This window comes from Arvicola amphibius, chromosome 6 (genome assembly GCF_903992535.2).
Source record: "Arvicola amphibius chromosome 6, mArvAmp1.2, whole genome shotgun sequence".
NCBI lineage: Eukaryota > Metazoa > Chordata > Mammalia > Rodentia > Cricetidae > Arvicola > Arvicola amphibius.
This window is the reverse complement of record NC_052052.2, coordinates 8,074,415-8,102,098: the sequence shown is the minus strand read 5'-3', so window position 1 is coordinate 8,102,098 and position 27,684 is coordinate 8,074,415. Positions and strand designations below refer to the sequence as shown.

Here is a 27,684-nt window from a genome sequence, read left to right as displayed (position 1 = left end):
TGAACACTGAAGCGGCATGAGAGAAGACCCTGGTAGGGAGTCACTTGCTTGGTGGTGACTAGGAGGAGGGCGAGCATCCTCCACGACCCGGCAGACCTCAGTTTGGGGGAGGGGCTGGAGACCAGACAGTATGGGGCTGTCTGACTCCACTCCCAGTCTGAGCTGTGATGAAGGTGGTGTGGCCCACACAGCTCTGGGCCCCAGTTCCATGAAACCTGCAAGCAGAACTAGTTGGAACTGGGCCAGAAAACGGAGAGCCTCTGCGTCTCAGCTCCCCTCGTCCTTGGCTGCAAGGTGAGATGCTAGAGACAGGACCCAAGCACGGGGCTATAGTGTAGCCCCACTGGGCAGGGGGATCTTGTAGCCACTGCGCAAGAGCACAAGACAGGCACCCAGCCCCAAGGCTCCTGCCAGCAGCACGGCACCCAGGGCCTTGAGGAAGGAAGTCCTGGTCCGGGTGAAGGAGCCAGGGGCCATGATGCCCAGCAGGGCGGTGCTGACGGTGAGCGTGTAGAGAATGGACACGCCCGTGTTGAGTGCCACGATCTTCCCAAACTTGGCGAACGGGGCAATGATGCAGAAGAAGAGCGGGACGGTAGCGATGACGGTGGTGAGGGCGCTGGACACGATGGCCACGCCAACATGCCGGACGGCCTCCAATGTCCTCCACTGGCGCTGAGAGCTGGCGTCCTGAGGCCGTGGAGAGAGAGTGGGGAGGGCTGAGCACCCACTGCAGACATTAGACCTGAGCTTGACTTTGGAGCGGGTGAGCATACACTGCCCCAGGCTGGCTCTGCCTGAGACTGGCTCCCACCTTGTAAGTGGGACAGTCACAGGGAGGGTCACAGGGCACAGACATGCTGAAAGGATGTAGGTAGGAGGATATGCACCGTGGGTCCTTATACATGGGGGCTCTGACTGGAGTTATTCCAGTCTTTCAACCTGAAAGTGATTAGGAGTGTAGCTGACTTAATTCTGTCACCTTTTGGTCCATGTCTTCACATCAAACCTAGGACGGGTAGCTTTAATTGTCTACTTGATACAGCCTAGCATCACCTGGGAGAAAAGTCTCAGTGAGCGGCTGTCTGCATTGGGTTGGGTAAGTGGGAATGGTTAACAGATGTGAGAAGACCCCGTCGACTGTGGGCGGCACCACTCCCCAGGCAGGGGAGGTCCTGTGCTGTGGAATAGTGGATAAATCAAGCTGAGCACAAGCAACTAGATGTCTGGGGTTTTTGCCCTGATCCATCTATAATGTTGAACCATAAAGTTGAGTTATAAGCCAAATAAATGTTTCTTCCTCTAAGCTGGCTTTTGTTGGGGGCATTTTATCACTCAATAGGCATTTAACAAGAACAACCCCACCTCTCATCCCTTCCTTATGGTCACAGCAAGCTTTGGCTGTTACATGACCCAAGGGCTGCAGGGCTGTGCTCTCATGGCTGGAAAGACACCCCTTGTTCCCAGGGCTGTGGACTGAGACGCTGTAGTGTTGGGAACAGCTCCTAGGACACAGCTTGCCTAGGGGTGGAGTATGGGATGTCCGTCTGTCCTTATGGGCCCTCCCACTGACCCAAGGCGGGAGCTGAGTCAGGGATCGGGCATGCTCAGGACAGCTTACCTCAGCCTGGTGTGGGGGTAGATTCTCCCCAGCTAGCAGATAGCCTTCTACCAGATGGACACAGTAATCCACAGAGGAGCCTACCAGGATGGACAGAGAGATCGCCTCCACGGCTCCCATCTCCCAGCCACTCCAGTACATGATGGTCACCACAAGGCAGACAATGCCTGCAGAGGGACAGCAGAGGTACGCTCAGACCGCTCCCTATCCACATGGTCCTAAAGAGTCCCTGGGAAACAGGGACATCCGGAGTCAAGAGGGACGATGGTCAATGCCAGAGAGAAGGGAAGGGATGAGGGAGGGGGTGGGTACAGCAACGTGTCACTCACCTGAATGATGGCACAGAGATACCTGGCTCCACTCAGGGAACACAGGCATGTGGTTTCTGTGTGTCATGGTCACATAACGCCAAACTGAGGGTCTTTTCATAGAGGTAAGAATGGCAACAAGGCCTATTCTAGGACTGGGTGGTCAGAGGCTCAGAGGTCCAGAAGACTCCTCCCTGGTCCCACTCCCACGAGCCCGGCCTGTTGTCGCCTGCCACAGACCCTTACTGACCTCATCCCCGGCACACATCACCCTTGGCACACATACCCAGGATACTGAGGAGCACAGGCAGCAGGAGGAGGACATGGGTGGTGAACACGGCCACTGCAGCCACACAGATGAGAAGCGAGAGGACCAGGCCGTACAGGGCACTCTGTACCCCTGCAGGGGAGGAAAGAAGGGGACTCAGGAGCTACAGGGCGAAGAGACTGTGCTTCCTCTTGACCCCAGGATAGAGGTTACTGGTTTTGTAGGAAGAGGTAATCACAGCTAGTTTAGCCATCCTGAGCATTTCTCTACGGTCTGCCCACAAGCAAAATTTATTTGGACTTCAAGGAGTTAAACAGGGCCCCAGAGAAGAGCAGACTCTAGGAAGGGCCATGACCCTACTTTTAAAATTATTATTGTATGTGTGTATGTGAGCCCATTGATCCAGCACACAGGTCGGGGTCAGAGGGCTTAGGGGAGTTCATTCTCTCTTTCCGCCATGGGATTTGGGAATTGACTCAAATTATCAGGCTTGTACAGCAAGTGCTTTTATCTGCTGAGCCATCTCACTGGTCCAAATGTTCCTTTCCAGGTGGCCAAATTCAAGATCACACGTGGCCAGATGCCACCAGCAGGAGAGGACCCACACTCTGGCCTCTCATCAGTAGTCTGGCAACTGTATCCCATTTTCCCTGGGTTCTGAGCCAGGACTCAGGATAGCAGAGGAGTGGCGTAGACCTCACCATGCCCTCACTGTGGGTGACTGCCTCTGCGCGGCTACTCACAGCCAGCCCGGGAGAGGGTTGGACTCACACCTACCTATGATCTCCATGAAGATTTGCTTCCAGTGCTCGCAGGTCTGGAAGCCTCGGCGCAGGGCTGAGCCCTCAGGGAAGGTTTGCAGCTGCTGCCGGAGGAAGCTCTCCCAACGCAGGTAGTCCGAGTAGGTCTGGAAGGAGGACTTGCCCTTGTATGTGGTCTGCAGGGGACATGGGCTGGTGAGACTAGCGGGTCTGCTTGCATTTCCTAGGGACAGCTACTCTGTGGCCACCAGTGGAGGGTGTCCTGTGAGAATGTGGGGGCTGAGCCATCCCCCATGCACTGCAGCTAGCTCTGAACCAACATAATTCTCTTAGACTCCTCCATGCTTCTGCATGTCACCCTTTGCCTATTCGGGAAGCCCCTCCACATGCTCCTAAGACTGGTTTCTTTCTGTTCATGATGTGCCTCCTCTGGGCTCTCAGAACATCTGGGCAGACGCTTGCCTCTTGGCTGGTTATGCAAGCTTGCAATGCCTTGGGCAGCCTGCTAGCTCACAGTGCACAGCCCTAAAAGGGACCTAGAACTTTCTTTTGTGTTGCCTCACTGACCCAGTTCTGCTATGACCTAGCCTCAGCATGTCTACGCACACGTGTGTGTGTGTGTGTGTATGTGTGTGTGTGTGTGTGTGTACACGCATGCATACGTGTGAGTGAGCGCTGCTGAGGTTCAGCTAGGAAGGGGATGACTTGCTTGGTGGTGGAGATGACCAAGGGCATCTCTAGTCTCAAGGTGGCTGTGGTATCAGCCTGTAAAAAGGAAGACAGTTCCACCACATGCTACAAGACGGACGGATCTTGAAGGACATGTTGCTCATGGAAAGGACAAATCTGTGGTTCCATTTATATGATATATTTAGTGTAGCTAAACCCAGACAGAAAATAGAGTGGGGGTTGCCAAGGGCTGGGAGGAAGGGCAAGAACTGTGCGATTACTGGGGACAAAGCTTTGTAGATGGGTAGAATCGATGACAGTGCAAACTGTGACAATGTGTTTTTCTTTCTTTCTGAGACAGGGTCTCACCACAAGGCCCTCCCTGGCTAGAAATTTACTACATAGGCCATGCTGGCCCCCAGCTCACAGAAATCTACTTGCCTCTGCCTTCCAAGTCCTAGGATTAACAGTGTATGATACCGTGCCCAGTTGCCAATGTCCCCAAAAAAAATTATGTTTAAATATCATGGGAGGTCTGCCTCTTTCTGAATGGAGATGAAGGAGGAGTGGATGGGGGGGGATAGATGGGAAGTAGAGGAGGGAACGGAAGGAGAGGAGGGAGGGAAAACTGTAATTGGCATGTAAAATAAATAAAAAATGTCTAAAATGATGGGATGGCCAGTCTTTGTTGTCAGTGTGACTAGATTTAGAGTCACTAGGGATTCTATGGGACACACCCCTGGATGTGTATGCTGAAGGTATTTCCAGGGAGTTTCAGTGATTGAGAGGAAAAGACCCACTTTGGATATGAGTGGCATGGGCTGGGGACCTAAATTAAATAAATGTTAGGAAAATACTTTTGAAATGCCAATATTCTTTCTCTACTTCCTGGTTCACCACGACAGGAAACACTCTGTTCCACTACACTGTCTCAGTCATGAGGAAATAAACTCTTCCTCCTGACTCCCAGTCAGGTATTTAGGTCATAGTGATAGAATAATAGTAATAATCAGAAAATTGGTACCAGGAGTGGGGTTATTGCTGTAACCAAGCCTGACCATGTAGTTCTTATGCTTCTAGAAGTTTGTAGGAGGAATTTGGAAGAGTTTGGCACTGTGGATTAGAAAAACTCTAGAATGTTCTAACCAGAGTTTACTGGGCCATTCTGGTTGGAGCTTGGAAGATCAGAAAGCTGACAGGAATTTGGACAGTAAAGACTGTGTGCTTGAAGTTTCAGAGGAAGCAAGGACTCCTTTGGAAATTAGACTAGAGGCCGTTCATGTTATATTCTGGCAAAAATCACTGTCTGCATCTTGTCTATTTCCCTGTCATGGATAATTTTTAATTATCAATTTGAAATACCTGCAATGACCTGAGAAGAAACTCTCAGTGAGAAGCTGTCTGGGTCAGGTGGACCTGAGGGCATGTCTAGGAGGATTATCTTGATTACATTACTTGCGATGAGGACACCTACTCATCTTGACACCATTATCTGAGTAAGGAAGCTTGAACTGTATAAGGCTTGAGATGAGGAGGAGGTGGAGAGATGGCTCTGTGGTTCAGAGCACTGGCTGCTCTTGCAGAGGACCTGGGTTCGACTCCCAGCACCCACGTACTGGTTCACGACCATCTGTAACTTCAGTTCCAAAACATCTTATGCCCTTTTCTGTCCTCTATGGGCACTGAATACATGTGGTATACAGACATATACATAGGCAACACTCATACATTAATAACAATAATAATAGTAATAATAATAATTTTAAAAGTGTGTAGAGATGAGCTCACACACGCATGCATTCATTACGTTTTGCCTCCTGACTATGATGGCGGTGTGACCAGATGTCTCAAGCTCCTGTCCCTGTGACTTATTATGACGGACTGTTGGCCTGGCACTGGGAGCTAAAATACACCTTGTATCCCTTGGGTTGCTTCTGTCAGGTATTCATCACAGTGTGCCGGATAGTTTCATGTCAGCTTGACACAAGCTAGAGTCATCTGAGAGGAGGGAACCCCAGTTAAGAAAACACTTCTGTTAAGACTGGGCTGTAGGCAGGCCTGTAGGGTACTGTTTTAAATTAGTGATTGATTGGGGAGGGCCCAGCCCATTGTAGGTGGTGCCATCTCTGGGCAGGTGGTTCTGGCTTCTATAAGAAAGCAGGCTAAGCAAGGCAGTAAGCAGTACCCTTCTATGTCTGCCTCTATGTTCCTGTCCTGTTTGAGTCCCTGTCCTCGTTTCTTTCAGTGAACAGTGATATGGCAGGATAAGGCACATCCTTTCATCCCCAACTTGCTTTTGGTCATGATGTTCCATTGCAGCAACAATAACCCTAACTAACACAAACAGCAACTGGGAAGATATTAAGAAAGTCTCAAAACATTATGAGAGGAAGAGGAACTCATTTAAAGGTGACAGATTAATTAATTTAGCCAAGGAAGTTCCAAGACAGCACAACATTGAGGCTGTGGCATAGTTAATGCTGCCCACTTTTAGCCAAATTTATAGTAAAAATGAGCATTCAAAAACAAAAACAGAGCAGAAGGATTTGAAGAATATGTAGTCTTCTCATGAAGGGAATCAATTGAAAGCTGACAATTGCTAGCCATGAGCCTCAGGCCAGAGCCGAGGTATCTTTCCCTGGTCGGGGCAGAGGGACAGGCTCACCGACTCAAAGGCCATGGAGATCCACTGCACACGGCCCTCCTTGACACCCACCGCCCCGTGGGAGAGCTGCCCTGGCAGCAGGTTGGGCTCAGGCAGCTCCTTACACTCGGGGTGCAGCATCTGCAGGAAGGAGGAGATGCTGTACCCTGTAGGAAGAAGCGAGAGGAGGTTGTGACGGGAAGAGTGGCCGGTCGCACACATTAAACCCTCACCTGCCTCTCAAGCTTCCGATGTGTGTGCAAGCATCGGGCAGTGTCACTGAGAGCCCGACAGCCCACACTTGCCACTGAGGTGGAAAGTAACATTTTGAATCACCTCAGCCAGGTGGTCTTTGGACCAGCAACTGGCCTTGCTCTCAATTTTGGGAGAGCCCCCCCCTTGAAGTATACCAAATATTACACTAGTACACATATTACGCCTTAGGCGTGCGTGCCCATTCACACAGCCTGTGCATATCTGGAAAATGTTTGTATAGAGTTGTGAGCATTGTATAGGCATGCTCCAGCACAGACATCCAAACACTAGGCATGCACTATCGAGCTGTGTCACGTGAACCACACGTACCTGAGGGCAAGCACTGGGCCCCGCCTGGCTTCACCAGCTCTGAGTTGCCTGCGATGGCCTTGCAGAGGCGACACAGGTGTCCGATTTCTTTGAAGAGGTCAAAGCTGCTGTCATAGATGACGCTGCCCTTTCCCAAGGAGACACACCGGCCGGGCACTCAGTGAGTTGTGGACTCAGTCCCAGGCTCCCCTTTCCCACCATGGGCTCAGACCCTTCAGCCGCTCCCCTTAACTTTATTACCATGTCACACCCTCATGTGGGTACCCACTGTTCCCCTTGCTCTGCCCTTCTGGTGCCTCTGCTCTAGTAATAGCTCATCCTGCATTCCCCTGCCCTTGTCTCTGTTCTTCCTTTCAACTGGATGTAATGCTTTTCTCCTTTGCTTCCAGCCAGCTCTATCTTGCCTGCCTGCCTGTCCCCTCCTCAGTCTCCCACCCCTGCTCTGCACATGGGACAGTGTCCATCTGCATTGGAAAGCCAGAGCTCAACTTCTTCCTTTTGTTACAAGCATGTGCTGCCATGCCTGTGCCCAACCCAAACATGACCTCTAGTGACATTCTATTTACACCTGCAAAGTCCTTCAGTCACACATGTTCAGTGACGTCTACATACTTCACCCCAGAGGAGGACCACAGGACAGGTTTCACACGTGACCCCTCTCATCTCTGTTCCTGCCCCTAAAGGGGCCATATAGCCGGCGTGGGTCCCCAAATGTACCCATATTCCTGAGTAATTCTCAGTCAGTTCTGCTCAGTCCTCCAGGGGAACAACGTCCCCTCAGGGGCTATCATGGGTATATGTGAAGGACCGGACGGGCAAGCCAGGCACAGGCGCCAGTTTTCAAGGTTGCCGCTGCAGCCAGGCCCTCCTACACCTGTCCAAAGTGGCCGTACCGGGTCCCCGATAACATGGTTGTCCATCTGCTGGGTACGGTTGATGCCAATGATGCCAAAGACCACGAAAACCATGGCCCCGGTATCCACCAGTGGCCGCACTGCTGGCTTCCCACAGCCTGTGTTCACACAAGGGTTGAAGCCAAAGGTGGCAGAGATGCGGGCCTTGGGCACTGCAGGGGGGAGTCAGAGCCAACAATGAGAGGAAGGCCCGGGCTTCTGAGGTCCCCCTCCGTCCCCCCAGGGATGTGCCCTGACAAGTACCTTTGTCACTAGGCACATAGAAGAAGCCTTTGGTGGGCCCATCAGGGCTGGAGCTGAGCAGGCACCCGGGTGGCGCCACACACAGGCGCCCGTGGAAGGGGGGCTTGTGAGACTGGGCAAAGTACAGTTTCCTGTGGAGGCAGGGAGGCCAGGCTGAGTCGGGAAGGCCAAGAAAACTCAAAGGATGTGAGGTGAGGAGGCCTGGCTGGCCTAGGAAGTCCAGGAAAGGTCGGGGAAGACGAGGCAAGGAGACCATTTCAGGGGTCACAGAGGGTGGGAACCAAGCTGTGTTTCCCCCGGCACAGGGGCAGAGGATGCCCAGGGCTGGGAATCTCATGGCTTTATCCCTGCCTCTGTCAAGACCAGCCTGGCCCTGATCAAGGCTCTTCTCCCTGGCTCTTAGTCTCCCACACTGGTACAAGGGGGGCGGGGGAGCACAAATGTTCAGCTTTGGAACAGCCCTCCAGAGTTCAGGAAGGACCTAGGGCCGGCCTCAGTGTCCCACTTCAGCAGCCTATTAACCCACTGAACCCGAGGAGTCAAGGAGCCTTGAGTTTGCCACTGGCTTCTAGTTTCTTCTAGAATGCTCATCCAGGGAGCTGCTAGGCTCCAGGCCATGGTTGTGCATAGCATACAGAACAAGCCCAGCGCTGGGCTCAGCAGCAGACAGTCCAGCTTGAGACAAGGATGTTTAGCTGGAAAGGACCCCATTAGAGCCACCTCAACACCCACTGCCTCCTGGCTTCACCTCTCCACTCCAAGTGAAGTCAACCTGTGGCGATGGGGGAGCTGAATGCCCTGATGCCAGTTCCCAGTCAGACCACAGTGCCCAGCAGCACACTTACTGTAGGCCTGGCACTGAGATACTGTACTCCTGGAATGGGGCTGGGCTGTTCCTGAGTGTGAATCCTAGTCTTCCATGCTGCAGCTGCCACTTGGTAACTGCCTGTCTCCCAGAGAGGTGCTCGCTACCCCATCCTGCCTCCAGCATGCGGACACACAGCTTACATTCGGTGTTTGTGAAATGAATACCTGAATACTTAAGCCAAGACAGCCTTACCTGATAAATAAGGCTGTGTTCATAACACAAGGGTATAAAGGGGGAGATAAGACCACCTTGGGGGCTTGGGACTCCATGTGGTAGAGAATGTAGCTCTCATTCAGCAAGAATTAGGTGCCTGCTGCATGCAGGGGCTGGGGTGGGGGAGACTGAGTGTAAAGCAGAAACTGCACCAGATACAGTCTGCACCATTCATTCCCCGCAGTGTAGGAGAGGGCGCAGGAAACCAGCTGCTTATTACAAGTGAGTGAGAACCTAGGACAAGAAGTGTGTCACACACTCATCCGGCCAGCGGAGACCTGAGTGCCTGTCATATGCCAGACACGACAGCAAGTATGGGATGCACCCGAACAACCTCTCAGAGCACCCCGAAGGGCACCTTTCCTAGGGCGGGACAGGGTCACGTGCCAGACCAGTATGTCTGCATAGAGAGTCTGGGGTGATGTTGGATGGGGCAGGGACTCTGCTCAGGGACAGCTTCCCCCAGGGGGTGACATCAGGCTAGAAACTTGGATGTGGAGAAGTGAAGCTCAGAAGGACTTGAGGAGAATGTTCCGAGTACAGGAGATGGTGACCGCCAATGCCCTGAGGTGGATCGGAGAGATGGCCATGGTGATCTTTGCAGAGCTGATGGGAAAAGTGGCAGACTGGGCTTGGGGAATCGTGGGCTAGTAATCTTTGCTAATATCTCCTTGCCTAGACAGAAGCGAAGAGAAGTACAGTCTGGGCGGTGTACACAGGCCTATCTGACCGGCTCTTACCGGGTATGCTGTTGCTCCTTGGTGGCCACGTAAAAGCTGAAGTCAAACTTCCAGCCCCGCTTGGCATCGCAGGCCAAGGCCGTCACCATCCACTTGCGGGAGGGGCTCGCCGCCTGGAGCAGCCCTACTGTAGACATACAAGCGGTCAGCTTCTTGGTGAAGTCACCAAAAGGCGCTCTATACACCTAAGCAATGGGTTGACAGAGACAAGACACGTGACTCGGGGAGGCTGCCTGGGCCTGCCCGGCCTCAAGGTCTGTCCCCTCCCTCCGTGACCTGTCTCCCACCCTGTCCTGCTTTCCAGAGTTCAGAGGCCGAGGCTTGAACTTGAAAGCTGGGCAACCCTTCCTCTCTCCCTTTGCCCCCTTTCTTTCTGAACCTCATTTCTTCCCACCAAGAACTCACTGGGCTAAGCTTAATTGTTGACTTGACACAACCAAAAGTCATTTGGGAGAAGAGTCAAAATGAAGGACCCTCTGCACTGGGCTGGCCTGTGGGGGGTGTCTCGATTAAGTTAATTGGTGTGGGAAGAGCCAGCCCATTGCGGGCAGCACCGTTTCTTAGAAAGGGGGTCCTGAACCGCATATGAATGGAGAAACGGAGCTGAGCACAAGCAAGCAAGCATGCATGCATTTATTTCCCGCTGTTCTTGACTGGAGATTTGATGTGACTAGCTGAAGTTCTTGCCTTGATTTCCCCACAATGATAGACTGTAGCCTAGAATTGTCAACTGAAATAGACCCCTCTTTTTCTCCCCTAAGCTGCATTGCATCAAGGCATCTTATCACAGCAAGAGAAACTAGGATAGTAGGTGTCTCCCTGGGACAGGTTCTGTGCCTGGTTCTAAGGACTGAGCCTGGGCAGGATGGGCAAGGCCCCGCCCCCGTGGACATGACAGTGGAGATGCTGTCAGATTCCAGCTGGGGCCGAGTCAGTCAGACAGGACCATCAGGTGAGAGAGGGGGCAGGGGAGAAGGGCATTCCGAGAAGGGAGGTCAGGCAGGGCCGTGGAGGAAAGGAGGGCATTTGAGGTGGACAAATCTGACCAGGTAGGTTCCTCTGTGCCAGACATCTGGACAGTGGGAAAGGTTAAAGGAACATGGATGGTCCTCCTGTTGAGGGGACACTGAGTCTGGGCTGATCCTGGCAGGCTGTCTTCTGGGCAACCTTTTGGTTACAGGATGAACTATGGGCTGCCAGTGTGGATACTGTTCCATCTGTCAGGTGGCACACAACTTTTGTTCCCTGTCCACCCAGCAATATCTTTTAAACCCCATTTCATAGATGAGGAGACAGAGGCTCAGAGAAACTGAATCACCTGCCTAACAGCATGCAAGCTGTACTTGCCAGAGCTAGGACTCAAACCCAGGTCTGCCCGGACGTAGGTCCCATAATGCATCTGACTGCTATGGACTGGTCCTCATGTGCCTGGAGCAGCTCAACCCTCAAGGGCCCTGCTCCCTGCCTACATGACCAGTATCCACCAGCATGGCACCAACGGCCCCTCCTCAGTGCCTAACTTCCTGACAGCCAAGGCTCACCTGGAAGGATGGCACCTCTCCATCTCCAGGGGATACAGCTTGCCAGGGGGCTGGAAGGCTGGCATTGAGGGAAAGCCTGTAGACAGCCGGATGTCCTTTGCTCTTCACTTTGGAGATGTACACAGTGCTCATGGACTCTGAGAAGATGCAAGGGATGGAAGAGGAGTGGGCAGTGACCTTAACAGCTTCAGGATGGGACCTTAGCCCACCTAAAGGAAGTCCACCTTAGCCCTGTTGGTCGAGGAGCTGAGCCCTGAGCCTGGGCTCCTCCTCAAGGGTTGACACTGGCCCCTCCTACCAGAAAGGGTCTGTGGGAATAATAGTGGGAGGTGAAGGTAATGGAATGAGATCGTGGTAGTGACGGTCACTGGGCAGGTGACAGTCATGGTGGCAGGTGGTAGCAGTCACAGACAGAGTCACACAAATGATGTCGGAGACACCAGCAATGAAGTAGGCTGGTGTTGCCATCCATGGGATACAGTGTCAAAGATGGGGCTAGGTCTGTAATGGCAATGGTGGGAACTGCTGGTGACAATAAAACTGGGTGATAGGGAAAGGATGAAGACAACCGTCCACTAGGGTCACTTCCCCTTGTCCCAGCACTCCTTCTGGAGACCTCAGGAAAGATGAATCAAGGCTCAGGACTCCCTTATACTGACTCTCAGAATGGCCTTGGTGACCAGGGCAGGCTCAAGGAGGCTGCAGTTGGCAGAAGAAGCCTTGAGCTCTCCTTGAGTTCTGGGGGCTGCTGAGATGGCGGATGGGGAACCTGGATTTTTCATATGTTGTCCCTTAAATGACCCAAGGACACAGGTTCTTGTTCCCATGGGGGGGGGGGGGGAATCAGCTCTAAGTGTGATCTGTTTTCCGTGTGGAGTCAGACACGGGAGAACCAGGGTGCATCTACCAACCCCACCCCACTCACCATGTGCAGTGGCCTCAGGCCGGCTGGCCCAGGAAGCCCCAGAACCTCGCTTCCTCTTCTCCAGGGATGTCCTGACATTGTTCTGCAGGCTGTGGGGCTTCTCCTGGAACAGACCTGCCCCCACACACTGAGTCAGGGACATGGGGGTCCCTCTGGCCACACCTGGTGGTCAAGGAGGACAGGCCAGGATCTGTGAAGGGCCCAGTGGCTGGGAGGAGTGGCTATCGGTGGTTTGAGGCAGAGTCAACAGAATCGAGGAAAACATTAAATGTTTATTATGTCCCCATCTGGCAATGTCCCCACATGCCCACTCTGTGCCTCACTTTCCCAATTATCAGGGGAGGGTAAGGCTGGGCAATGGCCTGCCTTGTCGTAGCACGACAGACAAAATGTTGGTTTAAACCAAGAGAAATTTCACACATTAAAACATCAGCCCTCATAACCACCCAAGTTCAGGGTTATTAATCACATCAGCAGAGGAGAAGGTCGTAGTTTTGGGGACCAGGGACTGCAGAGGAAATGAGGGGAGTTTGGGAGAGGCCGCCCTTTGTAGATTCATAGCCCTCTTTGCTGCCACACAAAGAAGGGGTTGAGGTGGTTCTCCTTCAGATGGCTGCTCTGGCGTCTGTCCGGCTGGGAAGTGGCAGGGGTCAGGCGGGGGTCCCTGGGAGTGTGTGTTGTGTACACGGAGAGCAATTCTGAGTCCTAGTGGGGGGACCCGGGGGGTGAGCTGGGGCTGACTATGGGATGCAAGGCTCTGGGTACCTGTCTGCTCCAGTCTGCTATCATGCATTCGGCTCATGCCCCGACCAAGGGGGAAGGCTGGGTTAATGGGAACAACGCCCTAATTAAGCGAAGGCAATTACAGCAGTGGTGGCCCGGTTCCTCTCCCGAGCTGCAGCCACTTAGCTCAGTAAAGCATTCTCTCATTTTGCTTCTGCTTAGCAGGGCAGAGTGGTTTCACTTGCTCACCTTCGCCGCACCCCCCCCGCCCCCCCCCCCCCCGTCTCCCTGTCCCAAGCAAGAGCCTTGACCTTGGAAGCCACTCTTCCCTCTCTTGCTCGCCTCAACACCTACTGTGTCATCCTCATAGAGGTACCAAATCTCTCCTAAGACGGTGACTCTTGAGCTCATCCATGGCTCCTCCAGAGATGGTGCCAGCCTCCTGCCCACCTCCAGCTGGTCCACCAACCCAGCTCCCCCCAGGACGCTGCTCCTTCCATCAACACACGGACCAGTCTCAGCTCCCGCAGCCACTCCTCTCAGGCTTGGCTCTGCTCTTCCCCCATCTCCGCCACTGCCCTCAGCCTAGAGCCCTCTTTCCTTGCCCCTGCCCACCTGGCCTCACTGAGCTCCTTCCGCTCCTTCGGGCTAACCTATGCCTTCCCTCCCCAGCTCTGTTAGCTTGGTGACTCTCATTCTTTAAGCCTCTGCTTAGACACTGCCTTCAGGCAGCCCTCTGAGATATCCATGCCCTCAGAGCACTCTCTCCTCCCTCCACAAAGGCTCCCCTCTGCTATTGGGACAACTTGTCCCCGACTCGGCAGTGTGGACCCCCCAGCCCAGGATGTCTGTCCCTCCTGCTCACTGCATGTGTGCAATAGCTCATCTCTCAGGCCAACAGTGGGCTCAGGCACCACAGGATGTGGGCTCAGCCGGTGGGGATCCTCACCTGAGCAGGTGATGCAGGAGATGCCCTCGGCACTCAGGTTGTACTTGAGGTCCAGCAGCACCTGGATGTTGGTGTCAGGCCGGAAGAGCAATGGGGCCCGGCTGGCAGGGCGGAGCCGACTGGCGAAGACCAGGGACAGGATGAGGATGGAGGCAAAGAGTCCTATGAGGAAGACGCCGTGGGAGGTGGATGAGGCCGGCGCCCCACCCTGGCAGAACCACTGTCAGTGTGGAGAGCGGGCGGGGGCAGGGGGGATTAGTCCCACCAGAGGCAGAGACAGCTATGGCGTTTGTGGAGTTGCTGGGGCCTGGCTGTAAGGGACAACCTGACCCTCCTCCACAGGGCCAGTGTGGCACTTTGAATGTAACTGACCCCCATAATCTCATAGGGAGTGGCACTATTTGGAGGTGTGGTTTTCTTGGAGTGGGCATGGCCTTGTTGGAGGAAGTGTGTCACTGTGGAGAAAGGCTTTGAGGTCTCGTATACACTCAAGGGACTGCCCAGTGTCTCAGACCACTTCCTGTTGCCTACAGATCAAGATGTAGAGAACTCTCAGCTCCTTCTCCAGCACCATGTCTGCCTGCACGCTGCCATGTCCTGCCAAGATGATAATGGACTGAACCTCTGAAACCATGAGCCACCCCAATGAAATGCTTTCCTCTATAAGAGTTGCCTTAGCCATGGTGTCTCTTCAGAGCAACAGAAACCCTAGCGAAGACAGCCAGCTAGTGTCTCAGAGCATCTGACAGTCCCCGCGGACCCGGTACTTCCCCTTGACTGCAGCAGCTCTGATGAGATGAAGCCACTGAAGAAGGCGAAGGCTCCTCATGCATACTGAGCACCTGGCATGCCCCACCTGTGCCAAGCTGAGACCTTTATAAACACATCACGCTCCTGAGAGCTGTCTTCCTAGACCCTTGAGACGGAACCCAGGTCCGGAACAGGCCTTCTACCACTGAGCTATGCCCTACACCCGAGGCACCGTTACCACCTTCATTTTCAGGACAAGAACTCAAGTGTCAGACTGCTTGGCACAGCCAAGGTCACAATGGGCAGAACTGGGCTTCAAACTCAGCCAGGCTAGTCTATTCCAGGGCCAAGCATGAGGACTTTGCTCTTCCTGCCTGGCACACGGCAGCCTGTGAGCTGTGGTGGAGGAGGCCCAGGGGCAGCCTGTGCAGGAAGAGGAGGAGGAGGCAGAGAAGAGTCCCGCCCAGGTCTCTAGGTGCTACTCCATATCCAGTGCCTGTTACTTGTTTTTGTTGTTGTTTGGTTGGTTTTGGCGGGGGTGCGTCTACCCTCACGCCACTGTAGCGGTGGAGCCCGAAGACGGAAGGGAGTTGTTCACACTTACCTACAATCACCCAGCGGCTCTTGACAGCTGCCCATAAGACCCAGTGGTGCAACAGCTCTTGAAGCTGGGCAAGGAGCTGGCCCCTGCTGCTCCCATCGGGGGCGGGTTTCAGACCCTCGCGGGGCACAGATACCAGCGACACATCTCCCAGCTCTAGAGACACTGCCAGGCAGAGTGGTAGCCAGTCAAAGTCTGGGCCTCAACCTGCTCTGGCCCACACCTGCCTGGGGAAGGCCACATACCAGGTGAGGGTCCCCACAGGCCATCTGGCCCGGCCCCCTTGGGACCCGCCTATCTTTGCATGTCCCTGGCCAGGCTGGCCAGCTCTTACCTGGCTCATCCTCGACATTCAGCAAGGGGATGTCGTCATCCAGGTAGGGTAGTGGGCCCTGGGCAGGACCACTCCCAGCCCGCTCTGGAGCTGCAAACAGGTCCCCGGGGAAATGCAAGGAGCTCTTGCGGCCGCACTTCTGGTGGCAGCTACGAGGGCAGTGGACAGGCATGAGGCTAGGAGTCACAGCACCCAGAGAGGATGGGGCAAGGCCAGGAAATCGCATGAGCCCAGGCAGCACATGGCTGTTCCTGCCTCTCAGGAAAAGGCAGCCCCGACTACAAGAGCCAGCACTGAGTTCTTCTGGGGCCATCTACCCTTAGCTGTCACTCTTCCTTGGAGACACAAAGGGTCATGGCAGGTGAGAGAGCTGCTCTATGATACCCTATGCCCTAGGTCAGGTTCCGCATTTCCATAAAAGGCAGAGTAAGAGGACACAGGTCCTTGAGGGGAATGGTGGCTAAAGGTCCCTAAGGACACCCACTTCCTGTCTACATGTGACCACAAACGGATGCTAGGCAACAGCTGTTCCTTCCCTGTCCTTGCCTAGCCCAGGGCTGAGCACACAGAAGCCCAGAGGGTTTGGAAAGAGAGGGCTGGGTGCTGTGGCTACTCAGGGTGTGAAGGGTGCAGGCCACTCACCTGCTCTGGCACGAGCTCTCCAGGGGTGCCATGTAGAGGCTCCAGAGGCCCAGGGCCGCAGGCATGGTGAACAGTACAGCTAGCCAGCAGCAGGTCACAATGAGGGACATGAACAAGCCGAAGTCATGCACAGCTGGAATCTGCAACCAGGAGGCACAAGGACAGGACGATGGCTAGGCTTGGCTGTCTCTACGGCCAGAGACAACCCAAAGCTGGCTCTCCCAGGATAAAGTAGGAACGGTTTGGCTGTGGGACAACAGCGCCAGGCCTTGAGGATGCCAGATTCTGGGGCTCTGCTGGACACAGCAGCAGAGGACAAGCTTGCTCCACCCGAGGGCAGAAGCTCGGGTCTACCTGCAGCCAGCTGGGAACAGCACCTCGCCAGAGTAAACATCCCGAAACGGCTATTACCCAAATCAAGACACATGCCCCAAAACCAAGCTGCCGGTTGTTGAGAAGGAAGGGAAGTTTGGCACCCAGCAATGGAAGCAGGATACAGGATACAGGATCCCCAGAAATCCCACAGGAACCTGCCTGGGGCCGTGGCGATTGGAAGAAACCCTCACCAATGAGCAGGCAGATTGAAGTTTATAAAACCACCTTGCCACCTGCTCATCTCAGCTCCAGAATAACCCACTGAGGGACTGAGGCCCAGAGAGGTTTATGTGAGCTACAGGATCAGGTCATGTAGTCTCTCAAAGGTGTGCTCATAGGTACACAGGACCCACTCAGGAATATGGGAGTAAGAGCAGCGGCGGGAGAGAGGGGGAGAGGAGGAGGGAGAGGAGAGAAAAAAGAGAGGGGGAGGAAAGGGGACAGATAGACAGACCAACTGTATGAGGGATGAAAATGGGGCATGAAGTGCCAGGGAGAGAGCTCAGGCCAGGGGCGAGGAGACTGTAGAGGGGTCACCATTTACCAGCTGTGTGACCATGGGAGTCACTTTACCTTTCTGGGCCCCAGTTTCTGTGCTAGGAAGAAAAGAGATGGTGACCATACTTTTATCTTGGGTTGTACAGATCATATGGAAAGAGCTTCAGAACCTGCTGGGTTCCCCAGGGCCCCGGTGGGGTACCCGTGAGCACCAATAACTAACGGTATGGTTATAACTGCCCCATTTGTTGGTTTCGGAATGGGTGGTTAATCACAGAGATGGACTGTGGGGTCACAGCAAGGGCCGTGAGATGAAGGTGCTGGGGTCAGGAGCCAGCCACGTGTGGGCAGATGAGAAGCCAGGACAGGGACTTTGGGGCAGGCTTCCCACCTGGGAGAAGACGTTGGCTGCGTAGGCAGCGGCCGTGGTCAGCGAGGTGAAGAAGGTGGCCTTGCCTGCTGTTTGGATGGTGTGGATCATCCTCAGCTGGGGGTCCTCCAGGTGGGTGGCCTGGCGGTAGGTGTTGATGAACACAAAGACATCATCCACACCTGCAGGAGGGAGGCCGGGCCAGAGGGCAGCTCAGCTCAGCTCAGGTGTGGGACAGTCTGGCAGCTCAGCTCCAGCTTAAGGAGGGCTATCTGGCTACAGCCAAGCCCCACTCACCAATCTCCTTGGCCTCACCCAGTGTCTCCAAGCCCCACCCACTGTGGCCAAGCCCCACCCACCAGACTCCTTGGCCTCACCCAGCGTCTCCAAGCCCCACCCACCGTGGTCAAGCCCCACCCACCAGACTCCTTGGCCTCACCCAGCGTCTCCAAGCCCCACCCACCGTGGTCAAGCCCCACCCACCAGACTCCTTGGCCTCACCCAGTGTCTCCAAGTCCCACCCACTGTGGCCTAGCATCACCTACATGCTCCTTGACCCCACTCAAGTCTCCAAGATCTACCCACAAAGTCTGAAGTCCCACCTGTGCCAGACTCCTTGGCCACACTCACTGAATTCAAGCCCATCCATCATGCTTTTCGGCCCCACCCACCCCTCTTCCAAAGTTGAGTTGTGGTCCCACCACCTTCCTCACCACCCAGGATACCTTCTTGGGGAAGTGGGAGTCCTGTGCCATGGCTAGGAGCACTCACCAATGCCCACGATCACAAAGGCGGCCACTCCATTGAGGATGCCCAGGTACTGGATGCCAAAGACCACATGGTAGAGGAAGAGGGCCACCAGGCAGCTGAGACCGATGCTGGCAATCCCGAAGAAGGATAGGAACACTGGGCAGTGGAGGAGCAGAAGGGCCTTGGCAGGGCCCTCCCAGAACACAGGCCCCCTTCAGTAACCCTGACCTCAGCCCCTCATCCTGGGCCCCCTGCACCACTCCGTCTGCTCCCAGCCAGGTAGAGGGACAACTGGCAGAGTTTGAAGCCCTTCATTCCTACAGAAGCCCTGTGTGGCAGATGGGACCTTTTCCAGACAACCTTACAGACAAGGAGAGAATTGTGAGTGTTTTATATTGTGTGTCACCTGAGGGGATTTAGCAGTCCCGCTGTGTCGAACCTATGTCTGGTTCACCACTGGATCCTAGGCGTCAGAACATTGGGCCTATAGCTAGTGCACAATTAATATTTGCTGCATGGATGATTAGATGTCTTGTCCAGTTTTCTATCTCTGCTCACTTGGGCAAGAGCACACACCTACTGTATACAAGCAGCCATTGGAGGCAGCTGGTGCGTGTGAGGCGTTGGTAGCAGTGGGGAGGAAGGTGGTAAATAGAGTAGGCTCTTGAGTAATCCTTAACAGACTAAAAATATCCCAGATGCCTCTACACAAAGTTGTCGTGGTGTCTGAGCATCATCTGGCCCAGCACCGACAAGCCAGGTTTGAGGCTATCCTGGAACGCTTGAGCAGGCTGGCACATGCTGCAGGGAGAGAAGACGCTGGCTCACATGAGCCTTCCGGGATGCCGTACCTGAGCAGGAGGTGAGGATGTAGACCAGGGCTGCAATGCAGCTGCTGCTGATGAAGGCGAGGAGCATGTCGTTATTGAAGGTCCTGCGCACCTCGTAGTCGAAGAGGTCTGTGCCCCCATAGAGGACCTGCACTTTGCTGATGGAGGGAGGCCGTGGGGAAAGGAAATACAAGAGAGAGAGATTGAACATGACTGTGGACTCTTGAGAGCCGGAGCTGTGCCCTTCATCCGCGGCTCTTTACCTTGACTGCTCGTTAAAATCACTTGAGCTTCCAAAAGTCTTAATGTCTAGGCCTGATGCCAAGCAAATTAAGTCTTAATTTCTTGGGTGGAGCTGAATCAAGTGTTGGTCCCCTCCCCCAAATCTCCCAGGTGATGCAACGTACAGCCGAGGTTGAGAGCCACCATTCTACACCAATAATAACTAGTGACAACCAACCCCTATGTCACCTTCAGTTCCCAACGGTCCACAGCAGAATCTAAAGGCAATCAAACCGGCTCCAGATAATCCCATTTTACACGGCTGTTCAGTGTGTGCACACTACAAGTTATTTACTGCAAGAGAACCTACCAGGATGATCAAACTGCCTTCTCTTGTGTGACTGTGGATGTGGTATGTACATGCCTGCTCGTATGTGTGTGGGTGCACGTGTGTGCAGATGCACTTGCATCTGTGTGGGTGTGGAAGCCCAGTGAGGATGTAGAAAGTCTTCCTTGATGGCCCTCTGCCATATTCATTTTCAAGTGAACCCAGAGTTCTCTGGCACTACTAGACTGGCTAACCAGCTCGCTCTGGGGATCCATCTCCACGTTACAAGCTTTAGAATTACAGGTGGGCTGCGACAGTCACCTGGCGTTTATGTGGGTTCCAGGGAGCCGATCCCTGGTCCTCACACTCAGGCAACAAACACTTAGCCACTGAGCAATCTCCCCAACCCCAAACTGTATTTTATTTGTTTTTAGCTTTGTGAGACAGAGTCCCACTATGTATCCCTGGCTGGCTAGAAGGTGCTATGTATACCAGGCTAGACTTGAACTCACAGTAGTCTATCTGGCCCTGCCTCATGAATACTGGCATTAAGGGCATACCACCATACCCAGCCATCTCCAAACTATATTTTTATTTTTATTTTATTTGTGTGTGTGTTTTTTTGTGTGTGCCATGGATGTGTTGGTACCCACAGAGGCTCACGGAAGGCCTCAGATCCCTGGACATGGAATTACGGGTGACTGTGAGCCACCTGATGTGCATTCTGGGACTTGAACCCAAATCTTCTGGAAGAGTACTGCATGTTCTTAGCCACCGAGCAATCTCTCCGGCACCCAAGCTGCTTTAAAAGGCAAGCAAGAGTGACATTTTCAGCTGTGCTGGAGCGATGGCTTGACATCTGGACTGGCCTTACCACTGCAACCACAAAAACATGAAAAAAAAGGGGGCTGGAGAGGTGGCTGAGTGGTCACAGCACGTGTGCTCCTACAGAGAACCTGGGTGTGATCCCCGGTACCCATATGGTGGCTCACAACCATCCATAACCCCAATTACAGGGGATCTGACAAGCACTTACGTGGTGCACTTATATGCACGGAGGTAAAACATTCACATACACAAAAAATAAAAATAAATTAATCTAAAAAACTTTTAAAAATATGAGAAAACATGAAATCAGACTCTGGACACCAAACCACAGAGGACTGTGATCCTCTGCGATAAGAGATAAAGTAGGCACTGTGGCTCCCGGGCAGGCGCGTGGACAGCGCTGTGGCTCCCGGGCAGGCGCGTGGACAGCGCTGTGGCTCCCGGGCAGGCGCGTGGACAGCGCTGTGGCTCCCGGGCAGGCGCGTGGACAGCGCTGTGGCTCCCGGGCAGGCGCGTGGACAGCGCTGCTGTACCCAGGACAGTCTCACCATCAGTTACTAGATGCTCCAGTCGCTGGCAAATTCCTCAGACTTAATGAAAATGGTGAGCCTGTCGATCCAAGAAGCTGAACCATGAGCTCCAAAGACCAAACAAGGACATGGACAAGAGTGTGCATCACACGTGAGCTGCTCGGACACTCTCACAGGAGAAAAAGTGACAGAGGGAAAAGAGATGCCGCATACCGCAGAGCAAGGAAAAAAGTGACGGCAGACATCTGGTAAGAAATGAAAGTCAGAACACGGCCCAGCAGCATCCCCAGACACTCAGGGGAAACCCAACCCAGAATTCTATACCCAGCAAAAATACATTTCAAAAGCAAAGGCAAAAATCAAAACTCTGTTCCGCTATAGAAGCCAGAAACTGCCTCTGGTATGCTCACATGCTGAAGATGCTGAGGGGGCCCCTCAGGCCGAAGGAAGATGAGAGCGTGCAGGAAGGAGGATCTGCACTAAGGATAAAATGCACTAGAAATGAAAATGCCACGAGCAAGAAATGCAATGTTTTCACTTATCTCTACAAAAGAAAACTGGCCACTTAAAAATAATAAGGTTGTGTGGGGTTCCTAACAAACAGAACGTGGACCACAGTAGTGTGGAGGCCACAGGAAACCCAGAAGGCTATAGCTGTGTGCTACGCTACCATCTCAAAGATACACTGTGATACTTAAGGAGGTACGTTTAAATCCTAAAGTAGCCACTGAGAGTTATGGCTAAAAAACAGGATTAAAATAAAAGCATAAGAAATAATTCATCCTGAAGAAATAAAAAAATTCCTCATTCCATCTATTCAGCACTAGGGTCTGACGGTGTTAGCCAGTGCAATCGGGCAAGCACACGGGGAATGAAATGTATCTATACTGGAAAAGAAAATGTAGCTCTGTCTTCATCAGTTTAACATAGGCTTATCTATGTGGAAAATCCAACCTAAAAAACAAAGCAGCCACAACAGAAAACCCTAAGTTTGACAAGATCATAGAACACAAAGGACATTATAAATTTAAGTTATAAATTAACAGCTGGAGAGTAAATTTTAAAATTATATTATTGTAGGAGCAAGAAAATAGAAACTTCTTAGAGATAAAATGAAAAATGACAGTAGACGTACCATGTTCATGGGTCCAAAGAAGCAGTATTCTAAGGTGTCAATCACATTCAAGAGTCCAGCAGACTATTCTGTCTCCTGGTACTTGGGACTGAACCCAGGGCCTCACGTTTGCTAAGCACATTCTCTACCTCTGAACTACAGTCCCAGCTATTTTTAATTCATTTTTTTAATCTGAGGCAGGGTCTTGTTAAATTATTCAGGTTGTACTTGAACATACTCGGCAGCACAGGCTGAACCATGATTCTCCCATGTCAGGATGCAGAGGGAACCTCAACTGAGGAAATTTCTCTACGAGATTGACCTATAGGCATGTCCTTGGGTGTCTCCTTGATTGTTGGTGTGGAAGGGCCCAGTGTGGGCAGTGTCACTCCTGGGCAGGTGGTCTTGGGAGGTATAAGAAAAGTAGCTGAGGGGCTGGAGAGATGGCTCGGTGGTTAAGAGCATTGTCTGCTCTTCCAAAGGTCCTGAGTTCAATTCCCAGCAACCACATGGTGGCTCACAACCATCTGTAATGAGGTCTGGTGCCCTCTTCTGGCCTGCAGGCACACACACAGACAGAATATTGTATACATAAGAAAGAAAGAAAGAAAAAAAGAAAGAAAGAAAGGAAGGAAGGAAGGAAGGAAGAAAGAAAGAAGGAAAGAAAGAAAAGCAGCTGAATGTGATCCTGAGAACAAGTCAGGCTCTGTTCCCCCATGGCCTCTGCTTCAGTTCCTGCCTCCAGTTTCTTGGGCTCCTGCCATAGACTGCCACTTGGAAGAGTAGAACAAAGTAAACCCTTTCCTCCCCATGCTGGTTAGAGTTGGTGCTTATTACAGCGACAGAGCAGCACATTAGACTATGACAGCGAGCATTAGCGAGGACGTGGGAGGACTGGAATATCACACATCACAGGTGGGAACACCAAGTGGGGCAACAACTCTGCAAGTCTCTTAAGTTAAACATAGAACCCACCATGATTGCTCAGTCATTTTGCTATGAGACATTTCTCTAAGGCAAAAAGTATTTGTCCCTACAAAAATGTATACACCAACACTCACGGGAGCTTTATCTGTAATGGTTCAACCTGGAAGCAACACCAACACTCACTCACCAATGACCTCCATACAATGGAGTACTAGTCTGTGTTCAACAATAAACTGTTGAAATACGGTAAAAACATGGGCACAGTTCAGACTGGCTAGAAAGAATGAATGAGCTCCGTCAAAAGAGAATATAAAATACCATGTATACAAAATTTTAGAAAAGGAATGTCTACCATGCATGATGGGAGAAAGCAGAAAGTGGGGGCTGGAGATGTGGCTCAGCAGTTAAGAGCACAGTCTGCTCTAGCAGAGGACCTGGGTTCAAATTCAGTACCCGCCTGACAGCTGGCCCATGTCTGTAATTTCAGTTCCAGGGAGACAGATGCCCTCTTCTGGCCTCTTAGAGCATCACATGCATGTGGTGCATTTAAATACATGCAGACAAACGCTCATACACATAAAATTAAACAAAACAAAAATGGAAACTGATTTCTAGGGCTGGGGCTGGGAGTGGCTGGGAAGCAGGGTGGAGGATGAGGCATGTCAGTGGACATAAGGAAATGTGCTGGGAAATTCACGATCTTGACAGTGGATGTGTTAGGACTGAAAGTAAGTCTATTCAGTTGGTCATGTGCCAATTACAACTCAATTTTTTTATTTCCTTAGCCTCATATATAATAGCCAAGAAGAAAAGATCTCTGACTTTCTTACTTTGATGAATTAGATAGATCATTTTTCTTTGAGTAAAAAAAGCTGAAAGTTAAATGAGTCATTTGCTGTATATACATACATTTATACTTCCTTTACAGAGTGTCTTATGGGAAAGGGAGCCGGAGAGATGACTCAATGGTTAAGAGCACTGGCAGCGCCTGCAGAGGACCTGGGTTCAGGTTCTAGCACTCACATGGTGGCACAACACACACATGATACACACAAATGCACACAGGTAAAACACACACATTTAAAAAACAGACAGATCAACCTAAATGACCTTCGACCCAAGAATGGATAAGGAAAATATGGTACATTTTACACAATGGAGTACTACACAGCAGAAAAAAATAACATCTTGAATTTTGCAGGCAAATGGATGGAGCTAGAAAACATCGTTTTGAGTGAGGTAACCCAGATCCAGAAAGACAATTATCACATGTACTCACTCAAAAGTGAGTTTTAAACATAAAGCAAAGAAAAACAGTCCACAAGTCACAATCCCAGAGAATCTAGACAACAATGAGGACCCTAAGAGAGACATACATAGATCTAATCTACATGGGTAGTAGAAAAAGACAAGATCTCCTGAGTAAATTGGGAGCATGGGGACCTCGAGGGAGGGTTGAGGGGAGGGAAGAGGCAGGAAGGGGAGCAGAGAAAAATGTAGAGCTCAATTAAAAATAAATAAAAAATAAAAGGAGAGGAAAAACAGTCGTTTTAAGAGAGCAGCAATGGACAGACAAGATGGCTCAGTGGATAAGGGAGCTTGCTGCCAAGTCTGACAAGAGTTCTGGAACCCACCTAAGTGGAAGGAGAGAACAAATTCCTGCAAGTTGTCCTCTAGCTTCCACATGCACACAGGGGCATGCATGTGCCCACACATGTACACATACACATAATGAACAAGCGCAATAAAAATTCTTAATAAACTACAGGAGCAACAAGAAAGAGTTGCGGCTGACTTCTCTACAGAAAACGACAGCAGCCGTGAGACAATGGAGCGGCGTCTTTAAAACAGAGAACAAACACAGCTGCCAATTTGGGACATCGCACAAGTGAAGTCGATTAGAGAAATGAACGTAAAATAAAAGTGCTTTTCAGGCAAACAAAACAGAAGTCACCATCAGCAAATCTGCACTCAGAGAATACTAAAAAGAATTCTTCAGACCCAGAGAAAGTGGCCCCAGGGGGAAGCATGAAAACCGCAGAAAGTAATGAGGAGCAACAGGAAAGGTAAACACGAAGACAAACAGAAGTGAGCAGGTTCTGCAAGACAGAACGGGCTGGGGGGCTTCAAATGCATGTACAATTAAAACGCGCACAACAAAACCACAGGAGGATGAGGACAGTAAATGCCACGGACTGTTCTCAGTCGCTGGTGTTACCGACAAAGCCAGAAAAGCGACGCTTCGTGTAACTCCGTGTTAAGTCGAGGTGTGTTTTCCTCCTGAGTCACCAATAATTCAACAATAAAAAAGATTCTGTGAATCTGAAAGAAGGCATTAAAATTAAATCCTCAGGGCCCGGGTCTCACTTCCTGCTAGGAAGTGCCAGGGCAACACCTTGAACTTAGCAGCCGGACATTTCAGCAGAGGTAGGTGTTACCCACACACAGATGCACACGGGCAGGCACACACGGGCGTCGCTGGACTTCCTACCTCGTAGACTGCTTGGCTAGCATGGCCACGTAGGTGACCACGAAGCTCTGAAACTTGGCCCTCTGTTCCTCCCAGCGATCGTCTACTGAGTAGTAGTTGGGGAGCGGGGCTCCAAACAGGATCTCGCTGCGCAGGAGGGAGCTCTTCAGGTTATCCACCGAGAGGCCTTCATCAACGTACCAGTAGAACTCGGGGTGAGTCATGGCCAGCTCTAGGGAGCCTGCAGGGGTCAGGGAAATCCAAAGAGCTCAGTGCACAGCTCCCACCAACAGCCCTCCTTCCACTACAACATCTGGGACAGGATCTACAGTTTCCCAAGGATGAGCCTCCTTTGCCTGAGCAGGTAGTTCCCACTAGGCAAATTACGCTTTGATTCCAGTTTGAAGCCCACCTGATTCCAAGGCTCAATCTGTAATCCTGTAGCTCCATCCTGCCCTCCCTCCATCTCAGACCCTACTCTCTAAAGCCCCACCCCCAGGATACTTTAAACCTCACGTCTCATGTTCCTCTGTGTCCTGGTTAGTGTTTTGTTTTGCGGTTTGACACAAGCTAATGTTATCTGGGAAGCTGGGAAGCTGGAAAGAGCAACCTTAACTTGGAAAACAGGTTTATCAGATTGTTTGTAGGCAAGCCTGTAGGAACATTTTCTTGATTGTTAATTGACAGAAGAGGGCGCTATCCTTGGGCAGGTGGTCCTAGGGTGTTTAAGAAAGAAAACTGAGCAAGCAAGCCAGTAAGCAGCCATCTTCCATGATCTCTGCTTCAGTTCCGGCCTCTAGGTTCCTGCCTTGAGTTCCTGCCCTGCCTTCCTTCGATGATATATCATGATGTCGAAGTGCAAGAAGAAATAAACTCTTTGCTCTCTAAGTTACTTTTAATCACAGTGTTTTTATCACAGCAACAGAAACCTAAGATACACTTCCTTTCAGGCCCTCTCTAACCAACCCCACCCCCAAGTGTCTCTTCATGCTTTCTCTCTCTTTGGACTCAACCAAAGTTCCAAAGTCCCACAGTCCCAGTGGCATCCTATTCTGTTGCTTTCTCTCCTCCCTCTTTCTGTCAAATCCCAGCTGCACACCCCACTGACGTCACGCCCTCTGGCCACGCCCAAGCTCGGCGAAGTCCTTTGCCATCAGTGCACCTGCTCACCCCGGATATCCGCCAGGTCCTGGCCCATGCCGTCGTAATAGATCTTGCCGCCCCTCTCCGTGGGAAAGAAGTAAGTCATGAGTGAGCTGGGCGGGGAGCAGTAGGAATAGGAGCCGAGAGGTAGGTCCTTGAGTACCTCGTGCGGCTTCCAGCAGAACTCCCGGAAACCCGGGTGGTCCATGATCTTTCGCTCGATCTCGTGGATTGTGACCAGGCGCTCACTCGTGAAAATGTTGCGCTCCGCGTCTCCCCGGGCCAGGAAGATGAGCTCGATGCGCCAGTGTGCGTGGGTCTGGGTGTTGGCGCTCACATAGGAGCGCGAGTAATCCCAACGCGAGGTGCCCCGACGGGATCGGCTCTGATTGGCTACCTGGTCCCCCTGGGGCGGAGCCTGGCGTCGATGTCGCTCACTCGGACTGGCTGTTGATCTCTGAGTGGCAGGGGTGACCTTCGAAGCTGAGCGAGGGGTCCGCGATGCGGGTCGCGAATGATTTCCCAGGTGCAGCTGCTGCAGTTGCTCTGTGATGAGGCGCTGCAGCGTTTCGGAGGTGAAGTCCGCCAAGTCCCGCCTGTTGCGCCCCCAAGATCCAAACTGGGACTTGAGGGCCAAGGCCAGAGCGTCGAAGCGCTGCGAAGCCTCATGGTTGCGGATTTCGAAGGCATTGTAGGAGATGTCGATGTCCAAAGGCGGGTAGTAGAGAAACATGAAGGCGGACAGCACCATGGGGATGCTGCAACCGAGGAACAGCACCAGGCCCGCACAGCATGGGTTGGTGAAGGCCCAGCCCAGGGTGCTCCAGAACCCTGAGGCTGGGGGCCGGGAAGGCAGTGTCCAGCGTCTCCAGCAGTCCTGTGCTCCAGAGGGCAGCCCTGCCCCAGAGACACCACTGTAGGCCTCACCCGAGGTCTCCTCCTCCTGCTGTTCCTCTTCTAGCCACACATCCTGCAGCAGGGGGTCATCCTCTGAGTCCAT

At 52.4% G+C, this 27,684-nt stretch overlaps 1 protein-coding gene across 1 annotated transcript; it reads right to left on the bottom strand.

The window, feature by feature from the left end:
- Window positions 1-327: 327 nt before the first annotated feature.
- Window positions 328-27,684, bottom strand: Disp3 (dispatched RND transporter family member 3). The gene is made up of 20 exons (XM_038334947.1): window positions 26,712-27,684; window positions 25,563-25,782; window positions 19,144-19,280; window positions 18,314-18,448; window positions 17,564-17,724; window positions 16,300-16,439; window positions 15,658-15,806; window positions 15,327-15,488; window positions 13,973-14,134; window positions 12,301-12,414; window positions 11,376-11,512; window positions 9,835-10,019; window positions 8,014-8,144; window positions 7,750-7,922; window positions 6,857-6,983; window positions 6,293-6,438; window positions 2,975-3,134; window positions 2,216-2,329; window positions 1,622-1,788; window positions 328-690 (listed from the first exon to the last, which is right to left on the bottom strand). Exons 1-20 carry the CDS (start codon window positions 27,682-27,684, stop codon window positions 328-330), a joined length of 4,056 nt encoding a protein of 1,351 aa, XP_038190875.1.